Raw genomic sequence first — 24,605 nt, forward strand, 5'->3', positions numbered from 1 at the left:
CTCCATCCTCTTCCAGTTCCCACCCGGCCCCCAAAAGCTCCTGTTATTTGACACTTCGCGCCGTCAGCTTGGCTCTGGGGTCCTTACTTTCAGGTTGGAACTGGAAACACGTCCGTCAGGCACCAGAGTTCAAGGCTCGCGCACAGCCAGGAACGTCCCAAACAGCTTCAGCCGAGGTTGAGGCAGAAAAACAAGCTTTTCCCATCAACCCTAAGGCGGGCCCCCCCAAGAAGCAACCAAGCGGGAGCCGGATCGATGCAACATCCAGTTTCTCTTCAGCGGTTCGCCTCGTTCTTGGCGCCAAAACAAACCATCGGTCCGTCCCCCGCCGGATCTACACGACACGTAAGACACGTAACCGACAACCCTCCGCCACGCTAAATAGTCCTTTCTAAGATGTATCGGACACACGCTTTTTCACCCCAGAAGGCCTCCTGTGGAAAGCCAGCGAGCCTCGGCGATGCGTCACCCTCCTGTTCGAATGACAATGTGGGTCTTCTAATCATTTTCTCTTCACAGATTCCTCCGCCAGACATGATATCCGCGGGTCTCCACTTCCGGGTCCGCCATTTTGTTGCCTCCATTTCTCCACGAGGGGGGGTTAAAGGCCCCCAAAATATGCATATATGAAAAGGCCAAAAAGTAACCGTCACTGACAGGGAGACTTAACTAGAGAAGGGTACGGGACCAAACTGGCGGGCTCGGTGGAAGCGCATCCGGCAGCGTCCCGGACGAGGAGGTGAGGGGGAAGGAGGGATGTGGGGACTCCGGGGGGCGTTGGGGGTGGCCCGGGACCGGGCTGTGGGACGTCGCACCGCTTCCCAGCCCAGCCCCGAACTTGGTGCAGGCAGAGCGCGCCCCTTCGCCAGAGCGGGTGCAGCTGGGAGAGGGGGACCGAGAGGAAGGGGATGCTGCTGGGAGGAAGGGGAGGGGACTGGGAGGAGGTGAAGAAGGGGGTGGGTGTAAGACCTGGGGCTGGGGAGCTGGACCAAGGGAAGCCAAGGCCACAGAGGTGACCGCTAGGGGGCAGCGCGGAGCCCGGGTCCGGGACTGCTCCGCAGGCTGAGACCTTGGCTTCCTTCCTGCCCCAAATTGCCTCTTCTTCCTGAAGGACAGAACTTTGCTGGGAGGAACTGGAGGATTTGTGATAGAGGAGAAAACGGGGACTCGAGTTCTCTGGCCCCAGTCATAGCCTAAAGAGTATTAGTGAGCTCAGTAATCTGAACAAGAGCGTAATGGCCCCTCCTCCAGTTCTTGCACAGTTGTTTGTACAGCTGGCGGCCCAGTGGGGACGTGTGCAATAGAAAAAGAACAAAAAAGGTCCTCACACCAGGGATTCTCGATTTCAATTCTCCATCCCGTTAGCTTTCTGCAGGCTCACAGACTTCCTTGAGCACGCAGAGCTCATCCCGTTCCTCTCTCCCCCTTCCTTACCAGAAGGTTTTCTCTGCCTCACACACACACAGCACACACACATCGGTGGAAAAGGACACTCTGTGTCTTACCTTCAACAACTTAACAACAGTTTTTGGCCACCTGGGAACATATTTTCAACATACCGTTGGACCCAGTCAGTCTAGTGGAGATGTTCCTAGGCATCTGTTTTCATCCACGCCTTGATAACAGTTAAAGGACCGCCCCACCCAAAGTCTTATACCAGCAAACGTAATTACTCTCTAATAATAGAGGGCTTTGTTTTCAAGAGCGCAAGCACCTCATCCATTATTAAAACACGCGTATTGAAAGTTGTCGTGTGTGTGTGTGTGTGTGTGTGTGTGTGTGTGTGTGTTTGAGGGGGAGGGGTGCTTTGTTGTTTTATTCATCTCCAAAGCCCTAGGAGGCAAGTGGAAGCGGATTTAGTTTCTTCACTTTACAGATAGGGAAAGTGGAGGTACATCCAATAAGGGAGAATGTTTTCCCTTGGTTTTTAGTAATCAGGGCACCCAGAAGCGCCTAGACTATCCTCTTGTCTCTTAGGCTATATCTCTCGTCTGGTGGATCTGCCAGCGCTGACATAGGATACTGGCAGGATGGCGCATAGTCCCCCCAAAATGCAGTTATTTTAAAAAAATAACATTTGACTTTACTCAAGATAGATGCTTTGAGGTTAACTCAAAAGAAAAGAGTAACCGAGGACGGGAAGAGCCTTGAACACATTTCTAGGAGACCTTTTCTATATCAGGTAATTACATGCTAATCCCAAAGTTTATATTTTTGTATAGTGAGAAATAAGACTTTTCATGGCCTAAAGAATAGGATGACAAATTTGGGTCAGTCGCCATTCAATGGTACCGATACAATGAATTCACAAATATGATTAAAGAAATGTGATAAAATTAAGGTATAAAGGCAGATTACAGTGGAAAAATTTGCTCAAATATATTTTGCAAGAGTTCAGGTGCTGAAGACACCAGTTGCCGGGAGATAAAATCAACATATTTAAAGTATCTTGTTTTCCAGAAGTATCAGCTTCCCAGGAATGTGAAGAGAACCAGATTTCTCCTTAAACAGATACCTCAGCCTTCAACTGTTTTGTTTTTGTTTTTGTGGTTAGAGGATAAAGCTGGAATTTCATTGTGAGGATAGTTTAATCTTGCTTTGTGCCAACATTTCTGAACATCCCAGTTGAGGGCATTTTTGCTCTTTGTGATCAGTTACTGTAGAGGTATTAAGACTTGCTGATAGACTTTTATATACAGTATAATTTGAGGAAATGTGAAGGAGTCATTTCTGACCATTGAAGCACCTAGAAATTTATTCTTGTTTTGAAGTATTAGTAATAAGATAATTGAATTGAAAGGTAGTTTTGATATTTTAAAAGGAAGATAACCATGGAGAAATGCAAAGTATCGGTTTTCTGTAAGAAGTTTTTGCTATCATTTTTTTCTAGCATTTCCTTGAGTTGTAAAAACTGACACTTAGATTATAGCAGTTGGGGCGGCCGGATGGCTCAGTTGGTTAGGGCACGAGTTCTGAACAACAGGGTTGCTGGTTCGATTCCCACATGGGCCGGTGAGCTGCGCCCTCCACAACTAGATTGAAGGACAACGACTTGGAACTGATGGGTCCTGGAGAAACACACTGTTCGCCAATATTCCCCAATAAAATTTTAAAAAAATAAAAGATTATAACAGTTGACATTATTGAAGTTCATCCTCTGCTCCTGAACATTTCAGAGGCCCAGACCAGAGCTTCTGGTGGATTCATTTTGAACAAACTCTCCTGGTCTCTTGGACCCGTGTTTGAGCACAATGCTCTACGATACAAATTGGAAAATTAAAACAGTGGCTGAATGATTTGCCTAAACAGTGATTCTCAGATTTTCTGGTTTCAGGATTCATTTATATTCTTAAAAATTGTTGAGGACTCCACTGTGTTATATCTACTGATATTTACTGTTTTAGAAATTAAATTTTAAGTGTTCATTGATTAAAACAAAATAAATCTTTCACATGTTAACATAAAACATTTCTTTTTATTTTTAAGTGTGTTTTTCCAGGACCCATCAGCTCCAAGTCAAGTAGTTGTTTCAATCTAGCTGTGGAGGGCGCAGCTCACAGTGGCCCATGCGGGGATCAAATAGGCAACCTTGTTAAGAGCACCACGCTCTAACCAACTGAGCTAACTGGCCACCCAACATAAAACATTTTTATGAAAAGTATATCTTCCAAGTTAAAGAGATAGTGAGAAGAATGGCATTGTTTTATGTTTTTGCAAATCTCTTTAACTTATGGCTTAGTAGAAGACAGCTACATTTTCATATCTACGCCTGCATTCAGTTCGTTGCAATGTGTACTTGGAGAAAGGGAGGAGTATTTTTATAGTTTTTCAGGTCATTGTGGGTATTTTTTGATGCTACACAGAAGCTCAACAAGTGGTAATTTCTTAAAAGTTCGTTGCAATGAGGAATCTGAAGCTACGTTAATGAAATCTTTATACTGTGTTATCTTAAAAACCCATTGATCTGTCTTTCACTTTGAATCGTTTTACCTTTGCATGATTTTATAACGTGCATTGGTTGTTTGCAAACTACTGGTTTACCAAATTATGCAGATTATCCAAATGTTGGTATATTTTATTATACACTATAAAAATTTCACATTCATTAGCATCACCACACCTTTTGTCAGAAAAGTTTATAATAAGCTGTCAACTCATGGTGGTGGGTACAGGTTTTCCAAAATTCTAATTTTTGCTTGAAAGCTCGAACTGTAATTGATAATTGACAATAAATATTGTCGATTGTTTTCCTTGAAGTGGCATCCTGAGTCTGTTCATTTTTGGAAAAGTGTCTGCCTTATATCTACCCGAGTGTCAGTATCTTTGGTTTGTCTATTCATCATTTCATGTGACACAATATTTCTACCACGGTCATTTCAAAGGGATGAAATGCTTTTTTATTGATTCCGTGAGCCAGAAAGGTGATAATGTGTTGCACATATTTCCAAAGTCTTTTTCTGGAGATTGAAAGTGAGGGAACTATTGTTTGAAACTCTTCCAGGTATCTGATCGTTTGTGTTAGATGAGGTAGAAAGGAAGTGCCCTACCAAACAGTCACCTTGACAAGCATATTCAAGTACGAGAGGGCTTCTAAAAAGTTTTACAGGCAGTTTTCCTTGTGTTTGAGTTACAGCTTCCTGAAAACGTTTGTTCCTATGCATAAAGATGTCTTTGGTGGACTTGGGGAAGAGGTTGCTAGAAGCAGCAAGAAAAGGCCAAGATGATGAAGTGAGAACATTGATGGCAAATGGTGCCCCATTCACCACAGACTGGGTAAGCTGTCTCGACTGTTCCCAGTGTGTGCTGACACCAATCTTTTTCTTTTCTTTTTTTCTTTGAAGTTTATTGGGGCGACAATTGTCAGTAAAGTTACAAAGGTTTCAGGTGTACAATTCTGTAATACATTATCTATATCTCACGTTGTGTGTTCACCACCCAGAGTCAGTTCTCTTTCCATCACCATATTCGTACTAGACCCCGTTTACCCTCTTCTAGAGCCCCGCTGCCCCTGCCCCCCAACCAAACTTTTTCTTAAAGGCTAAACAGACTTTATTGATTTTTATTCATTCCCTTCCTCCCTCATTCTCCCCACAAGAGTTTTATTTTGTCTCATCTGAATATGTGGTTTTCTTTTTTTTTTTTTTTTTTTCCAAATTGAAAGTCTCCTGTGGATATATAGGTGGTAATTGTAAAGGTATTATATACTTGTGATTTTCAATAATGCTTTTTAGAGTATTTTCTAGAAGTTTAATTCTCCCTGGAGTGTACTTGGGTTATGGGCTTCTGTAATTAGCTAGAAATTAAACAAAACCAGTGTAATGAGAGTGCATTTCTAAACTAATAAACTTCTTGTTTCCTTTTCTCTAAAATGCCCTGGTTGATAAGGAATAGTCTAGCCATTTAGTTTCCTTTACCACTGTTAGAAAACATGAACAGGGAAGGTGTAATTTCATGAGCCTAGACAGCCGGCTTGGAGAGCAGCATCTGAGAAGACCCAGGTCCCGGTGACTGTGAGTTTGCTTCATGTTCGTGGATGTTGTAAGCACTGCCTGGCTTGAACAGTTCAACCTCCCTTCTGGGGTGATTAATTCATAACTAGAGGCAAGCAGGTTCTTGGCACTTGACAAAAAGGAGGAGAGCAAGCCCATGAGATTAGAATTTCTAGAAATAGATCTGAAAAGAGTAAAGTGAGTTACCTCCAGTTAGGCAGCGAGGCTGAGTATATGAAAAGCACAGAATAAATGAAATAGGCCTAAAATAAAGAGCGTAACACAAGGAAAGGAATAGCACTCTGGCCGCAGTGGATGTTGGTAACTGATACGAGATTTACTTTGAAATGATGCAGACCTCCTTATTGCTATGGACACACCACTGCTAACTCTTTGTTGCCTCTTCATTTCATCAGTCTTTCTGCTTTGCTTTGCTTTGCTGTGGCAACAAACGCCTGTTCCAGCCAATTCAGCTGGCATCCCACATGCAACTGTGTAGTCTCTGCCCTTTTCCTGAGAACTGTTGGGAATCTGCATCAGTCCCTTCCTGTTGCCCATGACACGATGCTCTCGTCTGCGCATTTTTTCACCATCTTCTAAGTCTTGTTTAAAATCATGTCTTGTAGGGAATCTTACCTGACACATCCACCTGTCTTAAAATCCATTATACTTACCACTTATTTAATTGGTGGTATATTTGTTTGTCCATTAATATATTAATTTTTCCCCCCGTTTTTCCGCCCCCCCCCCCCCCCGTCCCCACACACTCCGCTTCAAGCCATTGTTTCTCAGTCTAGTTGTGTAGGACACAGCTCCCTGGCCCATCTGAGGCAGTCAGTTGGCAGCTCTCGCCAGCTCCCGGCGACTCACGATGGCTGCCCGCCATCGTGGCAGCACTGTATGGCAGCACACAGTAGCCCACGGCAGCCCAGCTCTCCTGGAGCCATTGTTCACGATCTTAAATGTAGAGAGTGCAGCTCACTGGCCCATGTGGGAATTGAACCAACGACCTCGGCATTAGGAGCACTGTGCTCCAACCACCTGAGCCACCGGGCCGGCCCTTAATTTTTAATAAAGTCACTTCTTCAGTGCTGTCTGCCCAGCCAGATTCTCTCTCCAAGGACAGGAACCATAGACTTCACCTCTTGTCCGTTTGTATCTGTCCAGTACTGATTTAGGAGTCTGCACACAGTTGATATTCAGTGGGTATTCTTTTCCCACAGCTTGGAACATCACCCCTCCACCTGGCAGCCCAGTACGGTCACTATTCCACAGCAGAGGTGCTCCTTCGAGCGGGCGTTAGCAGGGATGCCCGGACCAAAGTGGACAGGACCCCCCTGCACATGGCTGCAGCCGACGGCCATGCACACATCGTGGAGCTGCTTGTCAGGGTAAAGTAAGACTTGTGGCGGGTCTGTATCGTGAAGAAGACATCCACCTCCCTTTCTTACTTAAATGGGTGGCAGGGAACTGGGTTGGAAAGGATAAAGTTTAGGACAGTTTACAGCATTGAGTGTTGCATCTCTTTCAAGAGTAATCATGGCTACGAGGATTTTGTTTTCTTGACTTTTGAAAGCTAAACACACTTTATTGGCTTTTCTTCATTCCTTTTCTGGAGGTGTTCTCTGCACTTACACCTATTTTTTCAGGCACTCAACTCGGTCAATAAATGCAACAAAAGTCTGTTCTTTCCCCCTTCCTCTCACATCTGTTATGATAATTCCCCAGTGATGTCCCTAGAAGACCCGCTCACTGAGGCGTTATGTCTGTCAGCATGCAGGGTAATTTGAGAAATGTTTTTCCCTGTGCTATTTTGTAAACGTGATCTAAGTTTGAATGTGTGTAATCTGCGGAAATCCTCCGTATTGGTGATGGCACCTTGGACCTGTGCTACTTACTGTATCCAGTGTCCGTTTGAAAAGTGACTTTTCTGTGACAGAATGGCGCCGACGTGAATGCGAAAGACATGTTGAAGATGACAGCTTTGCACTGGGCCACCGAGCACCGCCATCGAGACGTCGTGGAGCTGCTCGTCAAGTATGGCGCCGACGTCCATGCCCTTAGCAAGTTCGATAAGTCCGCCTTCGACATAGCCCTGGAGAAGAGCAACGCTGAGATCCTGGTGGTGCTTCAGGTCTGCGGCGCGTTCCATCCCCACCGTGCGCTTCCATTGCAGGGAAGAGTCTTCTGTAGGCACTGAGTCACAGCTTAATTTTCCTCATCTTATCAAAGCAGTTCTCCTAATATACCGTAATCGCGTGACTCACAGTCATTAGTATCTTAAAAAAATATGTCTTCTACAACGCCCTGAATTATTCACTTGGGATTGAATAATCAGGGTGGCCAGTACAAAAACAAGATTTACTTGGCTTTAGAGCATTTTCTTTGTCCATGAAAATTTCGGTTTAACCTTTGTTTTCTGAATGTGCATCCACTGATGTGAGGACAGTAAATACGTAGCTGTAACGCCTGTTGAGGTGTAAGGAAGCCATCTCAGAATTAAAAGTTAGGTGTGATGATTTCACCCTGTCGTTTCTCAACACGTTGCGTCCGGACCACGAGAATCTTCACGAGGGATTTAAACCCCGCCATACGCAAAGTGTGAAGCCAGCACTTGTGTATCAGGGAATACCAGGATCAGGGATACAAAGATTAGCGTGACCCCGCCCTGAAGTTTAGATAAGAAATAAAGCATTATAGTACTCTGGTGCTAAACCGATACCTAGCAACTGTTACTGAGCACAGAAGAGGGCACATTAAGGATGCTGAAGGCAAGGGTTAAAGTGGGTGTGGAATCTGAACTGAGTTTTGAAGAACTAGGCAGAGAAGTGGGAAAATGATATTGTAGGCATGAAAAAGAGCAAGTCGAAGACAGCGGTGTGAGAGGACATGGAATGTGCAGGAAAGAGTAAGGAGTTCTGTGGCTGGAGGCCTGGCCAGGGCAGTGGAGTTTGGGAGCAGCTAAGGCTTGAGAGTTAGGCTGGGTGTCACATGGCACACAGAGGAGTTGGGACTGTCTTGTGGGTAACGGGGCCCCAGTAGAAGCTTTTCAATAGAGGATTGATGTGATTAGATGTTTTTAAAAAGGTGATTATTTGGAGTGTGATATGGAGACTGGAGAGAGAAGATTTTAATGCTCAAGAACCATGTTGTGACTTTCATTAGGCCAAGCAGGAGCCAATGAGCACGTGAGGTAAGGGAGTGAGAGTGGAGGACAGAAGAAGGGGCAGGTTTCAGAAGAAATTTAAAGTAACCAACCAGAGATGGATAATCTGTTTTAAGCTGAAGCCCTTAGTCAGGGGGATAAGTAGAAAGCCATTTCTGCTGCATTTTCAGTGGTGTGTTTGTTGTTTCTCACAGATGGTTCCCTCTAGACTGATTATCCTCTTCAACTTTCAATTCCTAGTTTAGAGCCCTTTCATAATTGGGACTTTTTAAATAGTGATCGTGTCTGTAGAAAACTGCTTCTGAAAGTAAAAAACTAAATAAAAATGAAGATAAGTCTCTTTACACTGAAATTGCGCAAACATTCCTAGAAGCAGAAATGCAGGACATGAAACTCTCCTTTAAAATGTGGCACTCATTTATTTGCTTGTTGTATATTCTCTCAGGAATTCTTCAATGGCAGAATGGAACAAGTAGTTGGGAAAAACTCCGGAGAATATGCTTCTCTGTAGATTGTCTGCAGGGACCTCCTGCTAACACATTGACTTGTAGATAATTGAGCACAGACTGTTAGTGCTGGAAATTACTTTTTAGGTCACCCTCCTTTATTTTTCAAATATATATTAAAAAAAGATCCAGAGAAGTTAAGTGAATTGTGTAGAAGTTTTTGCAATAATACACGTGTTTTTTTTTTAATTCCCCTAAAGTAGAAATAAGCTTGGGAAAGCAACCTAACATCCCTGTTGCCCTGGTCTGGGGCAAAAAAACCCCCCACAGTGGTCTTAATGAGGACGCTGAGCTCCCTGGGACATTATGTGCTAGAGCTAGTTCTGCTTGACTAGAGCATGGGGGCGGGGTGGCCCTTCAGCTAGTTAGTGTTCTGACTTTGAAATATCCACCTTGGTTGTTTTTTTGTTTTTTTTTTGCAGGAAGCAATGCAGAACCAGGTGAATGCTAATCCTGACAGAGCCAACCCTGTGACCATGGCTACCCCGTTCATCTTCACCTCAGGAGAAGTCGTCAGCCTTGCCAGCCTCGTTTCTTCAGCCAACACCAAGACAACCTCAGGTAATACTCTGATAATGTGGCATTTATTTTAGACCAAAAATGAACAGAACCCCGGGTTTTCCTATGAGATTAACAGATAGCCCGTCTGAGACCCACTCCTTTATTAAAACATCCCCCAAATAGAAGACGTATACTAGATTTTAAAGCTAACGCACTTATCCTTCCTGAGGGAAGGGAATAGCCTACCTGGAAAGGTTATACCTGAGTGCTTACAGTGCTGAAAGTAAAATATTCTGCAGGCTAACCTGTTGAAGGATTGTGCCTGAACCCAAAATGAAATATAGGGCTGCTTCCATGTGGTACTGCCAAGGAAAATAGTTAAATATTCATACTCCAAAGCAGTAGCAAATAAAGCAGAAGAAAGCTAAGTGGTAGTTGGAATGCTGGTGTAAAAGAGGTACTTGTGATTATTTGAAGAAGAGCCTCGATTTGTACTGGAGAACCTATATAACAACAGGACAGCAGAGAAAAGCACTTGGGATTGATATTTGGAAACCTGTATGTTTTTAACAAAAAGGTCTATCTAAAAAGGGGAAAACTCAAGTTGTTTTCAACACCTCTTTACAAATATTTGTTGTACAACAAAAGAACGTGCGTCCTCGTTTAAGTTTTCCAGCTGACTCTTGGTTCCTTTTTCTGTTTCTTTTGAAAAATAAGCCACTGTATTCCTCGTTAAGTTTATAGAACATCAAAGGAAGGTGTGGAATGAGATGTTATTGAGGGGCAGTGTAGTAAATAGAGCGTATGCACAGTCTACGTAGAATTATGTGTTCAGAACTGCGTTCAGATACTAATTTATGAATTGACTAAATGCTTGACTGTGGGAAAACTACTTCTCTTAGCCTTCTTTATTTATCTATAAAATTGAGATATAATAATATCTACTTTAATAGGTTGTTGTGAGACTGAGATTTTGTATTTCAGTGTCTATTTTACAGCAGGGCTTCAATAACAGCTAGTGTTCAGTGAAAATGAGGTTATCAATAAAGGTTGACTGTGTCGTGCCCACAAGGGGGCAGTAGTGGCCTTCATTTTTTTAGGCCACCAACATTTAAAATCGCTGCGCTTTGCTTTCAGCTGGATGATTCAAAACATGTAGCTTAAATATATGTATACGTGTAATGACAACATTCACAGCCTTTTGGATTTGTTACGGTTCAGACCACACAGATTAGAACAAGTGCTTTTATGATCCAGAAGAGTTTAGAAGCCAGTAATGTTACGTGTTCACGAGAGTTGGTCTAACGACTAAAATTCTCCAGACCCTGATCTGGAACGGTAAGCGAAGTTGAAGACATTCAGAATAGAGATGCTTAGCCTTGGCTCCCTCAGGACTATATCATGTTTGTTATGTTGCTTTTGGCAAATCGACTCTTTTTTCTTCTGTATGTTGACAACTACAAATTGAAATTGCTAAGCCATCCCGTAATAGAGCTGATCGCTCCAATGTCATCTTAACCAGGAAGCAGTTCTACCTGGCTCTCCCCATGAGGGGATTGGCCTACCTGGAGCTTAATCAGTGCAGGTGAAAGAAAGGAGAAAAGCTATAGGACAAATTCAGGTTGTTACTCAACCGGGTTAAAGGATTTTCTTTTCCTGAATGGTGGTGGGTGGGCTTCTTGTTTCCCATCATCCAGTAGTAGTTGTCAGAATTAACTGAAAGTGTCCTAGGATTATCATGTTGATGGATATTTTTGATACCGAAATCCAGATTACAAAGTTTGCTTTCAGTTTTCCATTTGTGACTAAAAATATGAGTCATCAGTGCTACCATCAAACCGCAGTGATTTGGGAAGACAGGCTAATTTAAACATTAATCAGGGTAAAACAAAGCTATGAAGATGAATTTCCTGTTTCTGTAGGAGCATAAGAGGCATTCCAAAGTCAAATATAAATAGCTTTATATTGGGTCATAAGAGGATAGGCTTGGAGTCTAAGCAATTGGGTTCTAACCTGGGCTCTGATATTTACTAGCTGCATGACCTTGGACAAGTTACTTAGTTTTTCTTTGTCTAGTTTTCATTAACTCACCAAGATTGTCTAGCCTACCATAGCATACTCCCCTAAATCTTGGTTTGAGAGTTTATTTATATAAGCCACATTTAAATAGGTAAAAAGAGTCGTCACTGATTAGGCCATCGCCCTTCCAAAAACAACAGTATCCATGTACATTTTACTTTATTTGTTGTGTTTTATATTGAGGAGAAGAAAGCAATTAGCGTTATTGAACGCTAATTTTATTGAAAAAATATAAAGTAATTTTTTTTCCTAGAACTCACTGGGATGAGTCTAAAGAGGTAATTTACATCGTCTCTTTTCCGTTTCAACGGTGTATGTCAGAATGCTAAACCTGATTTTTCACAAATGTTCTTCGTTTTGCTATTAAGGGGCAAGGTGGGTGAGTCATTATGTTTGAATCAAAGGGAGAACACCCTTTGGTGGGAATCAGCATATGCTAGAAAGTATAGAATGCTTTTGTCATGAAGCAGTTCTGCCCAGCTCTTCTCCTTTAGCTGGCAGCCTACCTGAACTTTATATTAATAACAGCTATGTGTGTGGTGTGTACACTGTGGTGAAATCATAACAGCGTTGTTTTTTTATTGCTCGTGACTTACTGTCACATATAGTCCAACCTCCATGAGGATATAGTTTTTTCATTCGTGAGTTCCTATGTCAGCAGTTGGTATGATGGACCGAGTAATGAGAAAAGCATGAACTAGGCAGGAAAATTAGGGAATGGGCTGGTTCATGCTCTGCATGAAGTCATTAGATAGACATGGGCTTCTTTCTGGAGGTCAAGCATGTGTTCCACTCAGACCATCTGGTTCCCTGAGTATGTTATGAGAGAATTCAAATAAAATAGGGTAGCGTCACTATCTCCACCTTCATCCCCACTCCCACAGGCCTCGTCCAAAAGCTTTCATTCAAGTCGTTTGCTGCTATGAGGAGGACTGGTACACAAGTAATCTACCTCCTAAAGGAAAACCTTCTGAAATTTAAATTTATACGTAGGTTACCTAGGTGAAGCATGTCAGAAAAGGATTCTTTGCTCTGTGGGAATATTTATTATAAGGTGTATTAAATAGGAGTTTCCTTAAGTGTTTGACAGGTCACTGACATTTTCACAGAAGAAAGGCTGGTAAGAATCTTCAAGTGTAGGTAGGGGTAAAACTTAAAAATTAAGAGTACATTTAAAAAGAAGATACGTGTATCATGTAGAGTCCAGTCGAGACAAAACTACATGGTGATTTCTATAATTTTATTTCATATGTAGATATATAATTTCTAATCTTACATATCTAATTTATACAGAATCATTAGTAAGAGTGGATTAACTACTACGGAGAACCCTAAAGAGCACAGGAATGGCCAATATAGGGAGCAGCCACCACTCCCATATGACAAAACTTAATCTCCTGCCAGCTGACAAGAAGTGTTTATAGAGTCCAGCTTCAGTATCACAAGGCAGGGCAAAGAAGGGTGGATTTGGAATGGAGAGGCAGTAAATCCACAACTGGCACAATAAGTGTCTCTGAAATAGGGAAATGCAATTCATTTCATGAAAGTTAGATTTATGCACAACTGTTGAGTAATACTTTTGGTTCATAAAGTGAGGCATGATGCCTGTTGCCAGATCTAATGCATTTGCCTCTTGGGACTTAGCTGTTAAGACTAGCAGATGCAAGAGAAAAAGATAATGGACAAAGTTTTTTCAAAAAGCACATCATGACATAAGTAAAGTAGATGATTATTGTTGTTGTTTTTTAGCATTAATCAATTGTACTTAGCCTTTGACATTCACTCTGTGAACCTTTTGGTTTTCAACTGTCCTCACACTAGAGGTCAGTCCTATTCTCCCCTAGCAGCTGATGAATAGAGGTAGTAGGTGGAGGAGAGCCCAAGAAGGACCTATTCTGTCCCCACCGCTCAGCGGGGAGGCCTGCCTTGTTTGCTGTCTGCCTGCTGCCCGCAGAGCTCTGCACAGCCCGGGCCGAGATGGAGCAGCTGGGAAGGCAGTGGCCCTACACCAAGCAGGATCACTCAAATCCACTTTAAATGGAAACCTTTTTAAATCTCAAAAGCGTTTGAATGCCATGATAACTGGTTTATGTCAGTTTGTATTAGAGAGCAAGCTCGATCGAGGAAATTACAGTGAAAAGCCAAGGTTTTGATTTAATGAGCCATTTTTAGTTCATCTCAATTTATTCTCTCCTCTGGACCTCACTTGCCTTTTTTACCGAAATAGGTGACCCCCATGCCTCCTCAGCAGTGCACTTCTCACATTCTACCACCTCAGTGCTGGCCACCCTTGCAGCTCTTGCTGAGGCATCAGCCCCCCTCTCCAACTCACACAGAGCCACAGGTAGGTAAGGGACAGCTGCTGAGCAATTTGCCATTTCTCCTTTTGTTTTTCAATCTCCAGCAGATTGGATTTGCATGACATTAAGGAATTGTGGTTCATTGGAGACGGCTAGGAAAAAGCCATGTAGAGTCACTGAGCATCAGAAAGAAGAATCACTGGATGATATAATCAGAGAATGACTAAGTTAGTTATTCCTTTGTATTTTTGCAGTTTCACGTTTGACCTGATTTCAGTTGCTTCAGATTGAAATATTTAGTCTTCTATTAATTAGCAGATGTTTTTGGAAATACTCTATGTTATGTTTTGACTGATGCTATCATAGAATGATTCAAAATAGCAACTTAGATATCGTGTGTTAAAGCATCAAAATACATGGGACGGTTCCCTCTCTCACTGTCATATCTTGTGTACTTCAGATTAGCTTGTTTTATTTTCACGGGAGATGTTATTTTGGAATTTCCAATGAAATTGAGCAGATAGCCGCTGTATAGTGAGTGCCCTTCTGATACTTAAAACAAAAAGGTTTTAAGTCACTTAGCCAGAGATAGTGGTCTACTGGGAAAAGGCTTAGGACTTCATTTATGTAGGGATACCTAATCGGAGGTAGGGCTACATAGCCATCTAGGAATCTTTCTGGAACCTTCTGGCAGTCTGCTCCATCATAAATGAAAGCAGGTTGTTCTGATTTCTTTCTGCCATCGACATTTGGGGAGTGAGAACATTTCTCCAGTTGTGTTTTCCCGACTGGCAGCCATCACAAAAACCTCTACTCAGATGTGTACAAGTGAGCAGCATGTTAGAGGGAAAAGCAGTATATTAAGCTTGTGCTTGTTATTCTTTCCATTTGCTCTTTGATATTGGATAAATCGCTTCTTCAGATCTCAGTTTCCACATTTCTGGCATGATTGGTGGGGTTCGATTATCTAGCACGGTCCTTTCAGCTATAACATTTAACCCTTCTCTGTTTCTAAGAGGTATGAATGCTCTATTTCCGTTGAACTACGTGAATGTGGCTCATATGGACAGTCTACACCCCGCTTATTGTGAAATCCTACTTGTGACTCTTTAGATAGAGGAATTCCCCGTTAGAGAGAGGAACTGCTTCCCCTAATAGTTATTGGGGATATTGACTAACCGAACTGAAAATCTTGATTCAACATAATGCATGTAAATCTCTTAGAAAGAAAGCTGGCGCTTAATAAGCAGTCAGTGTTAGTTGCTACGAATATTGTTGATCTGTCAGATGGGAAAAGCCACCGACTATTTTTGTCTGTCAGACTTCCTCAGTGCTTTGACTACTTGACATATTATTTTGCTGATTCAGCATTAAATGCCTCTATTTCCTTATAGAAATAAATCTAATTTATAATTCTTTTTGTAAGCTCCATAGATTTATTTACACTTTCAAGATGCTTCCTGAAAAAAGAGTTTTAAGATCAAATATGTTGGGGAAACTCAGCCTATCTTATCCGCTCTTGGGGAGTCACTTGGAGGGTGACTGTTGGGGTCTCTGATCCTTCCTACAAAACAAACGAAAAAGTATAAGCACATTTTAACCAGGATTTTGGAAACGTATTTGTACCTAGAACTCATCTTAAGCGAAAGGTATTAATATCTCAAGACATATTAGAAAGTACTGTTTTAAGTCATTCCTTCTTTTCTTTTCTCCTCTGACGTAGACTTGTTCACGAGAGCTTGCATGTGTGCACTGTTGAATCTAACTTTTTTTTTCCAAGTTTTCCTATCCTGATATTATCAATTTCCAGGAGGCTGAAATTGCTCCATTCCAATTTTTTTTAAAGCTGAAATTTTGCATTTACTTTTGTCACCTCTAGCTAATTCAGAAGAAGTCATAGAGGGAAATTCAGTTGACTCGTCAATTCAACAAGTGGTGGGGAGTGGAGGCCAGAGGGTCATCACCATAGTGACTGATGGCGTCCCTCTGGGTAACATCCAAACTGCTATACCTACTGGAGGCATTGGCCAGCCCTTTATTGTAACCATGCAAGATGGACAGCAAGGTGAGTCATCCCATGGGACAACTGTTTATTAAAAGATAGTTTAGACACTTCGCTCTCCTCTAAAAATGAGGCATTCAGGAAATGGGAGAATGCCAGGAGCCAGATGGGGCAAAGAAGCTCGGAGAGAAAAACAGAAACCAGGTTGGCAAAGGCTAATTTCCCTAACATATATAAAATTTGTGAGTAAAAACCAATAATCTGGTAGAAAGAGCAAATAATATGAACCAGTAGTTCACATAAAGTAAAATCCGGATGGTTCTTAAAAATAGGAAAATATGTTCGGCCTGCTTCATTCATTGCAAGAGAAATGCACATAAACACTGCACTGAGGTACCACTATAACACTGGTTGTCAAGGTGTGGAGAAGCAGGTGCTCTGACAAATCGCCATGGAGAGTGTTAATTGATGCATCCTCTAAGGAGCAGGTTGGCAATATCTGTCACCATTAAAGATGCACAGACCTTTTGGCTAAAAAGTTCTTTTTCTGAGAATTCATATTCACACACGCAGGAATGACACGTATACTAAGTTATTCCGTCCAGCCTTATTTGTCATCATCAAAGATTAAAGGAACCTAAGTAGATGTCAGAAGGGAACTGGGTAAATCAATTATGGTGCACCCATACAACGAAATACTTTGCAGCTGTTAAAAACAATGAGCAAGTTCCTTATATACCAGTATGGTCTGATCTCCAGAATGTATTGTTCAGTGACGAGAGCAAGGTACAGGCCAGTGTGTAGAGAATGCTACATTTGTACTTTTTAAAGGGGGGGAATATGTGTGTATTTGCTAATGTATTCATAGACTATCTCTGGAAGAATGTTCAAGAATAACGTTATTAGCATTGGTTGCTTCCTGGGAGGGCACCTGGGTAGCTGGGGATGAATGCAAGGCTTTTCACTGTATAAGCTTGTGTAGCTTTTAATTTCTGAACCATGGGAATGTATTACTTATTCAAAAAATACGTAAGTAAATTTTTTTTAAAGAAAAACTATCCATTACAACTTCATTCCTTAAAAATGTTGGAGGTTGAAAAGAGGAGGGTTGGTATAATTGCCTTTGCATTACCAAAATTTTGGCTTGGCCTAAATAATTATGGGGAGTTTATAATTTTCAAATTGTTTGAATTGATGGATCTTGGCAGTGTGGGAAGAAAGAGTAGGAATTAAACATTTATAATGCAAGCTTTGATATCATAAATTCTTACTGGGTTTATTTGGAAATACACCACTGATGGTTTTGTGAACATGATTTTCATTTAAAGTTTCGTGGGGCTCATTGGGTAGGTGAGAGACTCTGCTTGTAATGGAGTTAAGTAAATGAGAACAGAGTTGTCTTGATGGAAAAAAATAAAATTTGAGGTTTTACTTGGATGAACTACACTACTTTTTAAAAATGTATTTCACCAGACCCAAAGAAGGAAAGCTGAGATTTTGTGACTTATCTGCAGGAAATTTACAATCCCAGACTAAACTTCCATTTTCACTTATATATGTAAGCTGCTTTCCACTGCCATCAATTGATGACTCAAGGAATACAAGCTAATATTTTTAACTTATTTATTATAAGTTTGTTCTTCCAGGACCCATCAGCTCCAAGTCATGTAGTTGTTCCAATCTGGTTGTGGAGGGCGCAGCTCACACTGGCCCATGTGGGGATCAAACTGGCAACGCTGGTGTTACGAGCACTGCGCTCTAACCAACTGAGCTAATCGGTCGCCCCCACAAGCTAATTTTTAAATCAACCATCCCAAATACCTAGGTACATCTTCTGTTTTAAACAAATCATAATTCATTTTAAAACCTAAATATAATTTTTAACATTTTATTTTTAGATAATTATAGATTCATATACAGTTGGAAGAAACAATACAGAGAGATCCCATATGCCCATCACCTAGTTTCCCCCAGTGGTAACATTTTGCATAATTAGAGTGCAGTGTCACAGGCAGGAAATGAACAGTGATACACCCCACCAACCTTATGGAGATTTTTCCAGTTTCATATGCATTCATTTGTGTGTTTGTGTATGTGCTTAGTTCTGTGCAGTTTAACACGTGACGTTTTGCATGACCACCACAGCTGAGTACCACACAGCCCCATCACAGGGATCCGTCATGCTGCCCTTATATCCACAGCCACCTCCCCTCCCACCCCATTCCTAACTCTGGCAACCTCTAACTCATCTGTTCTCTCTATATATACTTTGTCATTTTAATAATAATGTTACATAACTCGAATCATACAGTATTTTCAGATCGGCTTTCTTCTCTCCGCATAATTCCCTTAAGATCCCTCCAAGTTGTTGTTTGTCTCAATAGTTGATTCCTCTTTACTGCTGAGTAGTAGTCCAGGGTGTGGATGGAACAGTTTGCTTAACCATTCACCCACTGAGAGACATTTAAGTTGTTTCCAGTTTTGGGCTATCAATGGATAAAGCTGTTATGACCAGTCATAACAGGTTTTGTGGGAACATCGATTTTCAATTCTCTGGAATAAATGCCCAAAAGTACAATTGCTGGGTCGTATGATAAGTGCATGTTTAGTTTTGTAAGAAACGTCCATCCTGTTTTCTAGAGTGACCATTTTCCATTCCCACCAGCAATTTGTGAATAATTCAGGTTCTCCACATCCTTGCCAGCATTTGATGTTATCACTATTTTTTCAATTTTTAAATACATTCCAGTAAGTGTGTTGTGCCCCAGGCGTGTTGTATGCTTATGTGTGGTGACGTTTTTCACAGCTATGAGAAGACATAATTAAATTAGATACAGTTAATGGCAAACTGCTTTCATGGGGGGTGGTTCTCAAAAATCTCATATAAAAGAATAATTTGTCTTATGTAATTTGTCTTTAGACAGATTGTTCCTGCAGAAGTGTGAGCTAATTGGTCACAGCTTCTGACCTGGAGTCAGACATGTTTATAGAAGAGCCTCAGACCTGGGTCTTCACTGCGTGGCTTCCAAACCTGACAGTCCTCACCCTCCCTTTCAGAGGCCGCCTTAGTTCCTCTCGAATCTTTTCTGTTGCTCTCTGCAGGGCCATGCTTGCCCTGTTGATTCTAAAATCCAAAGGGATGTGAAACGTATCAGGAAATATATACCAGTTTATTTTCTAATTTGAAACAAGCAAAACCTCTCTGTTTTACAATGTACTCATCCCCTCCAATTGGTGTTCTTTGGCTTGTAGTTCTAACTGTGCCTGCTGGTCAGGTTGCAGAGGAGACTGTAATTGAAGAAGAAGAGGAAGCAGCCGCAGAGAAGTTGCCGCTGACTAAGAAACCCAGGCTAGAAGAGATGCCAGACAGTGTGGAGGAAAGCAAGGTAGTGTTCTCAGCGGTGTGCAGGGAAGAGAAGGGCAAGAGTCTAAGCCGTACCTTGTACGGCCCGAGCCCTTCTTTGTCTTTCTGTCCACTCTGCGTAATCTGGGGTCAGGAAGGCTTACCAGGCGGTGACATGACACGGTGTACTTTTACAGGAAGGCACGGAAAGAGAGCTCCTCCAGCAGCAGCTCCAGGAGGCCAATCGGCGAGCCCAGGAGTACCGGCACCAGCTGCTGAAGAAGGAGCGGGAGGCGGAGCAGTACCGCCTCAAGCTGGAGGCCATGGCCCGGCAGCAGCCCAATGGCGTGGACTTCGCCGTGGTGGAAGAGGTGGCCGAGGTGGACGCTGTAGTTGTCACAGAGGGGGACCTGGAAGAGAGAGAGACGGCAGTGACTGGGGCAGGGGGCACCCCCGGGCCTCATACTGGGGTTTCCATGGAAACTGTTTCATCTTAACGTACAAGGGCCACAGTCCGTACTGAGTCCATCGTTTCCCTCTTTTTAAAAGAAAATCCACTAGAGGACCAACACTGTGTAAAAGTTAAGAATGTCCTTAAGGAGAAAACTATGGCAGGGTACAATGCTTGGGCCCAGGAGGGCTCTCTGTGCAACAGGAACAATCAAAGCCAGATCTAGGGAGCACGTCTGCGGAGCGGCCCAAAGAGAAGGGACCAGCTTTCTCAGCGTACGTCATTGCTTTAAGCATAGAGGGCAAAGAATGCTGCATGTTGTAGGTCGATTGTTTTTTAAATAACTGACTTTCTATCAAAAGATTCTATTTTCTATCAATGATTTTTAAGATAACATTCCTAATACGGACCCACCCAGAGCTTTTAACAACTGTACCGTCAAGTGACCTGAAGATTTGCCTTAGATCTGGGACGTGTGTCTGTTAGAGAAGAAACTAATTGAGAGGGGGGTTAGGAGCAAATTCGGGGGGAGAAAAAGGAATATGATCCACTTCTAAGGGAGCAGGCGCTCCCCCGCTATCCTGAGTTAATCTCACTGGAAAGAAATTTGTGGTTGCCTGACTAAATTTGCATCCATCGTGTCCATAGCTCAGATGCCAGTTTAAGAAACCGAAGTATAAATTTTAAAAACTGGAAAGGAGAGAAAACTTGTTTATGTGGGAGAAGTGTATATAAATCCCAAGTCCTCCGGCTGTTTCACAATGCTGGGAAGTGGCCAAAAAGGCTTGTCGGGTTGTGAAACAAGCTGGTGTCAAGATACAAGCTTTGCTCCGGCTGGATTTTATAGTCGCTATCAGGAGGGGAGTCTGTTGGTAGAACAACTGGCTTCCAAACGTTTCTTTATGTAATATCAAGCTTTAATATCAGCTCTTTAATTTCATAAACTCTGTTGAGATTTCTAAGTGTGCCTTTCTGTGGAGCTTATGTGGTATCCTCTTACATGCAATAAAAGAAGGGGGCAGGAGAGACGCGTGCCAAGGGCGTTGTGTAGTTTCGATGCCATTTGATTCGGGGGTGGGAAATTGCTCTTTCCTTGGGCAGAGGGGGGGAGAGGAGGGGGAGAAGGGGCTTGTGCACAGACGGCTTCCTTGCCTTCCTTACCAGGTGCCAGGTGTAGGCTGGCAAAGGCAGTAAGAACTACCAGCGCCATAAAGTAAGGAACCAAAGATTCTGGCCAGATACTTCGTGTGCCTTCCTCCCTTCTCCCCACTATGCTTGCTCCTTTGCCTAGACCTTTGGGAAAGTGTTTCATTGCTGAGTTTTCTTTGTGTGCCAACTTGCCGTGTTTTTCAAAAGGGAACTAGGGATGGAGAGGGCTTGTAGGGAGGTTACGTTACAGAGGTTACTGCCTTTGAATTGGGCCCTCCCTCTTTCTTGATGCGCTTGCTTGCTTTGTCGTGAGAAGAAACCAGAGGAGATGTGCCAAGTAAACATTTGAATGACTGTTCAGAATACAGTTTTCTTAATTAGCGATCATGGGGAAAATATACATTTTTAATTCGGGATAAAACTTGAGAGTTAACATGGTTCTGTTTACCTTGATTAGTGAAGTAATTTGCCACAGTTTTCCAGACGTGAAAAATCATTTGGGGCTCAAAATAGATCGAGACTCTAACTCCCCAAACCACATTTAACAAACAATGGGCTGTTGGAGGCTTGTAGGCAAACATCCGTTTGGAAACTAACCTTGAGTGCAGGCCTCCGCAGCCAGGTTTTCTCCGTGGACTCACACCCAGCGCTTCCCCGCTGACCAGAGATTGTTCTGGGCTGTGGGGATGACGGAGAAATGCAGTGGAAGAGCTTCGGTGAGGGTGAGCGGGACCTTGGAGAGTATCTGCTGTCCAATCGGCCCGTTTCTGTTTGTGATGCTTTTTGTTTTGAGTCTTTTTGGGATCCCGGTGCTGACAATAAGCTGCTATGCTGTGCCTTAGCGTCACTGCAGATGGACCAAGTGTCATTTCAGATGTGCTTTGTTTACGTTCTTGGCATATAGGTTGACTTGAAATCCTTTTCTGTTACGAGGGTGGAGGTAAACACTGCACAAGAAGATATCCAGGCCCAACCACCTCACTGTCTAGGGTAGATTCTGACTGGGCCTTTCCATCCAACTCTCCCTTTTGAACATATAGAGTCCCTACTGTCTGGGGGAGCTGTTTATCAGTTCTTTCTTTCTGTAGGAGGCTATCATTCCCACTCAGAAAAACCTCTAATCCAACCCGAGTCATTTTTGATGACGGATCTCTGAGACTGGGAATTAAAGGAGAGGTTGGGGTAGGGAGAGAGAGAGAAGGGAAATGTCTAGAAAGGGGTGGGTAGCAAAAAGGTACTTGTTTTTATTCACTTGAAACAGACCTTTTGGCATCTTAGAGGAGGGAAATGGGATTTGGTCCCCAGTTGTGTAGCCATGGAGGGAATAGTAAGTCAGGATCCCTTGAAGTAGTTAGCAGTTAAATATTGAATGCATGAATGGCAATACCATTTTCCGATTTTGCATTTCTTTCTGAATCAGCCATGGACGTTGGGAAAATGTTGCTACATCTTCTGGGTTGGAGGCTTCCAACTGGCTTATCGGCAAGGTTGGATTACAGAGAACCAAGGAACAGACAAGTGATCCAGGGGAAACCCGGGGCCTGGGATGACTTGCCCACTTTACAATAAAGCTGCTTTAATAATATCAGTATTAATATAGGACTTCTAGACTCTGCCTTTACATTTTGGTCTTAAGCCTTCCCCCCAAAAAGAGAAAGAAAGAAATCTTAATATTTCTGTTCTTGTTCCTGGCTTCAGGGAAATTACTTGTAAGAGTCCGTGTACAGTCTCTTCCTATCACTACCTCTGTGGGATCTCCCCATTATAATGCCCGAGTTGGGGTCTCTTAACTGAAATATGGGAGAACTTGGCTTTAAGCTGTCTGTATTTTGAACTCAGTGCCTTAAAAAATGTTCTTGTTCTCTGTCAGATCTGCGATCAGTTCTTTTTGGCTTTGCGTTTCCCCCTTCAGCCTTAGCCTTGCTTTATTCACATGTGTGTCTGCTCAGTAATGTTAGAAATACATGGCATACAAAATTACTTTCTTTCTCTGTGCTCATGTAAAAGAAGTGAATTCACCAGAGGGCTGTACAGTTGAAGTTAGGGATCGTGTGACCAGGGCATTTTTAATAACCGTTTGCTGAGTGTATATTAGTGTGTATGTTTGTAAATACATATGGGTTTTCCCACTTTTCTCTTTGTTTATTCGAGGTTCACCTCCAAAGTATCTGGTATAAGCTGGAAATATTTTTATTTCATTAAACGCATGAGAGAGGGTTCTCTGGATTCACTAAAGTTTTCTCTGGATTCACTAAAGTTTTCTCTGGATTCACTAAAGGTGGCTTTGGCCCTTCGCTGAGAGGTGTGCTCTGACAGGCAGTAATGAGAAAGTGGAGGAGTGAGGACCAGGGTCCCTGGCTGCACAGAGGTTTGCGTAGCATATGGTGTGATGACACCATGGACGCTGAAAGACGCGGGCAGTGTCGGGTAGACATGGGGCGGCCCTTCCGCAGGGCCAGCCTCTCCACGCCTATGGCAGCTTTTTTGACTGTTACTTGTACAGTCTCTTAGCACCAGAAGATTTGAGGCATGTAGTGAACTCTTCCCAGAAGTTTAATATTGAGTGGGAATCAGTTTCTGTTCCAGTTTGTTGGAGAATGGCCTCCTGTTCCCTCCTCTTTGTGCAGACATCTCTGTATGGCCAGAAAAGGAGCTTAAGAATGGAATACATGTAAGACCACCTATATGCAGCTCTAGGCTCTTATCTGGTGCCGTTTTCTGTGATGTTTTCCCCTTCTGAGTTAGTACTCTGTTGCCTACGCCAAGATATTGAGCAAGAAGGATATAAATTCGAATTCAGTAGCTTTGAGCCTCTGGTGCTGCGCTCCAAGCCTCTCCAGGATTAGGGGCTGGGATGACATTCTGAGACTCTACAGTAGCAATTTGGCTTGTTACTGGCAGGAAATGGTGATTCCCTATCTCTCTCTCTCTCTCCTCCGCTTTCCCCTCTAACTACTTCTGCTTCTGTGACCCCGTTGTTCTTATCTCATTGAGTCTTTACCGGGAACTAGGACTTAATTAGTAGGTCATTTCTAATCGATGGGCCTTGTCTTGCTTGGGTCTCTCCCGTCTATCCCTGCTACGTCTTTTGTTTATCCTGAAGGGGTTTGTTTCTGAGAATTAATGTCAGTCACACCCTGTCTCCTGTGCCTCCTAGTTGCGGGTTTCAGGCCTCTTGCTCTGCCCACAGCAGTGATAGCCTCTCTTCTCTGGCTCCGCCTGGAGACTGTCCTTCCGCCAAGGCCATTCCTGTGGGGGTGGGGTGCCTGGATGCTTCTCCCAATGTCCTGTTGTTCAGGTTGTCCGACAGCTTTATGTACAGTATGTTTTAGGAAACCTTAAATACACTTCTCTTTTATTTTAATAAAATAGGGTTTGATTCTGATGAGCAAATTTGTGTGTGTGTGTGTGCGTGCGTGCATTTGTGTATATACACCTCTACAGATCTATATTATATATGCAATTTTTGTACTATCATTTAAAATAAAGATGTTTCTTAATAAAATATCAAAGTCTTATCATTTTAGGGTGTCATTGACATTTTTTTCCATCTCCTGGGCAGGAATTGTATCTACTCCCTGATCACAGATAAACCTCATGGGCGGCCTCGTGGGCATGC

The 24,605-nt window shown here is 42.7% G+C and overlaps 1 protein-coding gene across 5 annotated transcripts; it reads left to right on the forward strand.

The window, feature by feature from the left end:
* Nucleotides 1–253: 253 nt before the first annotated feature.
* On the forward strand, nucleotides 254–24,508 carry GABPB2 (GA binding protein transcription factor subunit beta 2). Of its 5 annotated transcripts, none has more exons than XM_088799601.1 (10): nucleotides 254–739; nucleotides 2,093–2,182; nucleotides 4,634–4,773; nucleotides 6,713–6,880; nucleotides 7,429–7,623; nucleotides 9,584–9,722; nucleotides 13,969–14,085; nucleotides 15,921–16,106; nucleotides 19,296–19,429; nucleotides 19,584–24,508. In XM_088799601.1, exons 3-10 carry the CDS (start codon nucleotides 4,666–4,668, stop codon nucleotides 19,881–19,883), a joined length of 1,347 nt encoding a protein of 448 aa, XP_088655727.1. In that variant the 5' UTR covers nucleotides 254–739; nucleotides 2,093–2,182; nucleotides 4,634–4,665; the 3' UTR covers nucleotides 19,884–24,508. The 5 variants fall into 5 exon arrangements, with proteins under 5 accessions (XP_088655727.1, XP_088655726.1, XP_019595503.1 ...); XM_088799600.1 differs by having other exon boundaries at nucleotides 2,097–2,182; XM_019739944.3 differs by lacking the exon at nucleotides 2,093–2,182.
* Nucleotides 24,509–24,605: the final 97 nt, after the last annotated feature.

The sequence above is a fragment of the Rhinolophus sinicus genome, chromosome 7 (genome assembly GCF_057876585.1).
Source record: "Rhinolophus sinicus isolate RSI-liver-muscle chromosome 7, RSI-T2T, whole genome shotgun sequence".
In the NCBI taxonomy this organism is placed as follows: domain Eukaryota; kingdom Metazoa; phylum Chordata; class Mammalia; order Chiroptera; family Rhinolophidae; genus Rhinolophus; species Rhinolophus sinicus.

Coding starts and splice junctions, on each gene's coding strand:
- GABPB2 (XM_088799601.1), top strand. CDS start 4,666: ATGTCTTTGGTGGACTTGGGGAAGAGGTTGCTAGAAGCAGCAAGAAAA. Junction 4,774..6,712: donor CCCCATTCACCACAGACTGG/GTAAGCTGTCTC, acceptor CTTTTCCCACAG/CTTGGAACATCACCCCTCCA. Junction 19,430..19,583: donor ACAGTGTGGAGGAAAGCAAG/GTAGTGTTCTCA, acceptor GTACTTTTACAG/GAAGGCACGGAAAGAGAGCT.